We start from the raw sequence: 4816 nt of genomic DNA on the forward strand, positions 1-4816 counted from the left end.
ATAAGTGAGACGCTAGCTCAGTGAGTGATAATACTTAACCACAATTGATATTCCTAAACGTCTCCGGCGAGTTGTTATTTTCCAGCAAATGTGTTATAACCGGACTCGTAGCCCTCTCTGCTACTTCAGTTAGTTAATAAATATTCTTATGTTTGCAATTGGGATTTATACTTGATTTTAAAAAAAAAAAAAACAAAAAATAGCAGTCAGTTATGTGAGACTGCATGGATTATGCTCTGACAGTACGGACGTACACATTTCTATTGGTCAGTGAAAACCCCTACTACATATACAGCATTTGAGGAGAAAAACCCTATTGTTCAAACAAAGCATTTTTTGTTGCTGCAATCTCAGGTATTTCTTCTTCTCCTTTTCTCTTCATTTCTTCTTTGTTAACTTCTGAATGGTTGGTTTTTGTTCAAACCTTTGTTTTTGAACCCAATACACCAACAAATCCAGCTTTGCTGTCATGAGTAGAGTTGATGATGTTCATAAACCCAATACACCAACAAACAACAGTGGAGGATTAATTTACTTTTTGAACAATTTTTTTTTTTTTTTGACCATGTGCTCCTTCCTTTTACAGGGTGTCTTTGTGAACAAGTTAACTTTGTGTGATGTAGGCTCAAGTAGCATGCTAGAACTTTTGAATTCAATAATATACTGGGTAAATTACCCATTGATGTTTAAGTAGTTGAATTTTTGAATTCAACAATTTACTAGGTCAAATTACCCATTGATGTTTAAGTAGTTGAATTTTTGAATTCAACAATTTACTGGGTAAATTACCTATTGATGTTTAAGTAGTTGAACTGGGTCCTAGATTATTTTTTTTGGCAATGAAATGCAGAGTTGCTGAATTAAATCTATATTCTTTCTGCCCCTTTTTGATTCCCTGAACATGTCTATCCTATCCTTAATTACATGCTTTACTTGTTGAATTATGAACCTGCAGGTCATAGTGACGATTTTATGATTCCTAGCTTGCCAAATATAATAAATTACGTACAGGCACTCCATACACATTGTTCCCTGAATCTAGTCCAGTGCTTCTGGTTGATGTGTTTGAGCATGAGTTGAACCCCTTGAGTATGCAATCTGGTTCCAGTCCATATCTGCATTGCATTTCAAACCTCCATGATCAATACACACTGTGAGAATAGGTGCTCTGTAGTCTCCGCCATATTACTTTTACATGTTTGGTTGCCGCTATCCAATCCCATCTTGTGAAGTCGCCAGAGGATGAACCTGTGCTTTGGTACTGTGATTCTGTTCCATATAAGCCCTGCATTATCTTCTGTAGGTGCAGTACCCAACATATGCATGTACCCCAGTGCTATCAAGTAGTGGCCATTTCCAGTCAAACAATAGTGATCATTTACATACCAATCTTGCATTCTTGACTTCAGTTTATGCAGGAAAGGTGTCTAGTTGAGACTGATCGTTTTAGTGTTCCTTGTACATAGTTGTTGACATTCTATTTTAGTCCACATCCTTGGCGACAGTGGAAGCCCCAAGTACCTCATAGGAAACTTGCCTAGCTCAAAGCCCGTCAACTTCAATAGTCTCTGCCTCATTTCATCCTTCACTCCTGCTAGGTTATATGCTGTTGTTGACATTCTATTTTCATCATATGCTGCAGTTATGAGTTACTGTTCGCAATATGATATTGAAGCATTCTATTTCTGTCTATTACTAGCCTAAACATACTTTTGCTTTTAGAATGGCCAAAGATCCTAATCCTGTCAAATCCTCCTGTGGGCTGTGCAGGTTGAATTGGAGCTATTACGGCTGTTATCCAAAAGAATTGTCAAGCGAGAGAAGCTGAAGGTAGCCTTTTTTTTCTTTTCCACACTCTTTGCAGATTATATGGCATGAATAGTCGTGAATACTGTTCCTGCATTTTTTCTGTTTGATATCACTATTAGTTGCTGCCTTGTCAAACTCATCACTTTTTTTACATTGCTTTTTTTGGTAACTAATAGATTTCGTTGATTACCGAGTGACAAATTACAATTTCAGCATGACTATAACACAATCTGTTTTTTCTTTCATTTTATCGTTGCAGTACAATTGATAGCCTTGTATCTTTTCCCTGAAGTGAAGAACTGTTTAATTGCTTTTGTAACCTCATGATTAGTAATCTGCCAATTCTTTTTGAAGAATAGGGCATTATATCCATCAACTCCCAGGGCTTTATCATCTCCAATTGAGTTTAGTGCTCTCTTTGTCTGAGACTGGCACTTTTAGCATGAGTTGTTGAGCATGATTCAGTTTTGGACCTTCCTTCATAACGTTTTTGTTCACTGCTACTACACTTGGAAGAGCAGTTCCCATGAGTGATTTATAGAAAGCAATGATTTCCTCCTTGATAGCCTCAACATCTACCAACTTTCCTCCTGCAATTGCATTTATCTCTTTGATTTGTTTTTGTTGTCTCCTTTTTTTCATAACAGCTTAGAAGTAACTAGTATTGGAATCTCCAAGCTTTATCCAGGTAGCTCTTGCTTTTTGTTGGATTGTGCTTTCTTCAATTAGACTTCATTTCTCCAGTTGTTGGATAGTATCGCTTTTCAATCTAGCTAGGTTATCTGAGTAATTGGCGCTGCTCTTGCTTTGGATTTCCTTCAGATTCTCTCTAGCTTGGTTCAATCCTTTGAAGTCTGTTTCATTAAGGATCTTTAATCTTTGTCTGAGTGATTTCAATTTCAACCATATATTTTTCATTTTGTCCATATGCAGTACTTGAGCCCAGCAGTATATTGAAAAATTTAAAGGAATATTTGTTTATGGAATACCCTTAACCCTTGTTTGGTCACAATAATCAAACAAGTTGTATTCACTTTGGTAGGTCTCTTTTTCCCCATAGGCTGCTTCATTGCAGGTTGGTTGGTTCCCTTGTGGGTGTTGTCTCTGAATCTTTGCTTAGTACAATTATACTACGGTTTCCATTCAAATTCAACTGCTTGTTTGGTCAGGTAATGGTTTGGTCACATTCACCTCTATGAGCATTCTGGCAAAAGATATTCTGGTTTGTCTAGCTGTACATTGTCCACATACTTGGGTATTCCAATAGCACTAGATATATGACTAAGTGAGTCACAGCTCCAGCAACTCATCGGCAGACTCAGGAATTTCACCCATAATGGGATCTCCGTTAGGAACTCTTTGTTGAAATCAAAATTTGGATCCCATTGCTTCAAGATTGAAGGCCTATTATTGATACTATAGGGCCCCGCATGTAAGATTTCTTTAGGATCACCCATTGATTTAAATCTAACTACATAATACCCATCTTCATGATAAAAGATATCAGGCTCAGAGACTTTATTCCAGTTTTGGGCTATGTATTTAGACATGTAATTATACCCTGGAGTATCACCCACAACATACACAATTAGGGCAGCTTTCCACTTGTTGGTTTCCTTTTCCGTTTCCCTCTTCACAAGTTTAACCCAGCCCCAGTTAGGATCTGGATTATCTTCAACATTAGGGATCGGAACAGTGTGAGCATGCTCAAATGATACTGTTTCATTGATGGGATCTGAGTTTGTATCAGCTGAGGTTCCAATTATATGCTGTAGTTATGAGTTACTGTTTGCAATATGATATTGAAGCATTCTGTTTCTGTCTATTACCAACATGAACATACTTTTTTGATTTTAGAATGGCCAAAGATCCTAAATTGACTAGTTTGTATCCTTCCATCTTTTTGTCCTTTTCTAGATTCTATGGAACAATTAAAGTTTCAGATTGATGACATGATAAATACACTAAAACAAAGGAGTACCGGTCAATCTGACCTTTTTGAAATGATCGGGAAGTTGGAGCAAGCAAAATCCTATTTGCTTGTTGAAGGTAAAACGTAATTCTTAGTTTAAGTGTTTTTATTCATCAATACTAGTCTTTATTAATATCTTTGATTGTTTGCATAGCTATGCGTCCTATCAATCCTCTTCCTTTGGGGTTTTTCGATGACCTTCCTATGGACCTTCAACAACCAGCCCCAATAGATGCTCCTCAGCTTCAACAAGCAGCCCCTGTGGCTGATGGTCTGCAGGTGGCAGATGGGGTGGCTTATGGGGTTGGTGATGGTCTGCAGGTGGCTGATGGTCAGCAGGTGGCTGATGGGGTGGCTGATGGTCAGCAGGTGGATGATGGTCTGCAGGTAGCTGATGGTCAGCAGGGGGCTGATGGGGTGGCCGATGGTCCGCAGGTGCCTGATGGGGTGGCTGATGGTCAGCAGGTGGATGATGATCCAAGATGGATACATTCATGGGACCTGTCTGATGAGCACCATTTTGTTTGGATGACCCCTACACCCGTCCCTTGGTTTACCACAACGCTGACTAATTCCATGGAATGTCAATTTCTAGAAATCAATACTCCTGATGTTAACAACTTATTGGATGGGAGTCCTCCTAAGTGCTTCATAAAGGCACCAGTGTTCTCTTCTGTGGGCATGCCAGTGACTTTGACAAGTTCAAAGTTATTTGAACTTGATAATATCACTACATGTCCAGGCGTGTTGATCAGCATTGCGCAAGGAATCAGATATGCCCTATTTTGGCAAGCATTGGGGAACAGGTTTGACTTTCCTTCTATGATTCACTTGTCTTATCAATGGAAATCGTTTGGCTGGAAGCACAAGCTTTTTATTACCATTGAGTCAGGTGTGTATTCTTTAGTTTATGAATGAATATGTTCTAATTTTCATAATTTCACTCTAATTTTATTTTATTTCTATGTTGCAGTGTCTGCACAAGCGGGTACTTCTAATCAAACCGTTGGGAGAAAGAGACGCAATAGATGTTGA

The 4816-nt window shown here is 38.5% G+C and overlaps 1 protein-coding gene across 1 annotated transcript; it reads left to right on the forward strand.

The window, feature by feature from the left end:
- The first annotated feature begins 3731 nt into the window (after positions 1-3731).
- Positions 3732-4816, forward strand: LOC125844545 (uncharacterized). The gene is made up of 3 exons (XM_049523853.1): positions 3732-3858; positions 3936-4673; positions 4755-4816. The coding sequence occupies exons 1-3, from the start codon at positions 3732-3734 to the stop codon at positions 4814-4816; spliced, it is 927 nt and encodes a 308-aa protein (XP_049379810.1).

Source organism: Solanum stenotomum, chromosome 11 (genome assembly GCF_019186545.1).
Source record: "Solanum stenotomum isolate F172 chromosome 11, ASM1918654v1, whole genome shotgun sequence".
Taxonomy (NCBI): domain Eukaryota; kingdom Viridiplantae; phylum Streptophyta; class Magnoliopsida; order Solanales; family Solanaceae; genus Solanum; species Solanum stenotomum.

Bases quoted from the DNA above. Each gene is read 5' to 3' on its own strand.
- LOC125844545 (XM_049523853.1), top strand. From the start codon at position 3,732: ATGGAACAATTAAAGTTTCAGATTGATGACATGATAAATACACTAAAA. The intron at 3,859-3,935 runs GTAAAACGTAAT...TTGTTTGCATAG, and splicing joins ATCCTATTTGCTTGTTGAAG to CTATGCGTCCTATCAATCCT. The intron at 4,674-4,754 runs GTGTGTATTCTT...TCTATGTTGCAG, and splicing joins TTTTATTACCATTGAGTCAG to TGTCTGCACAAGCGGGTACT.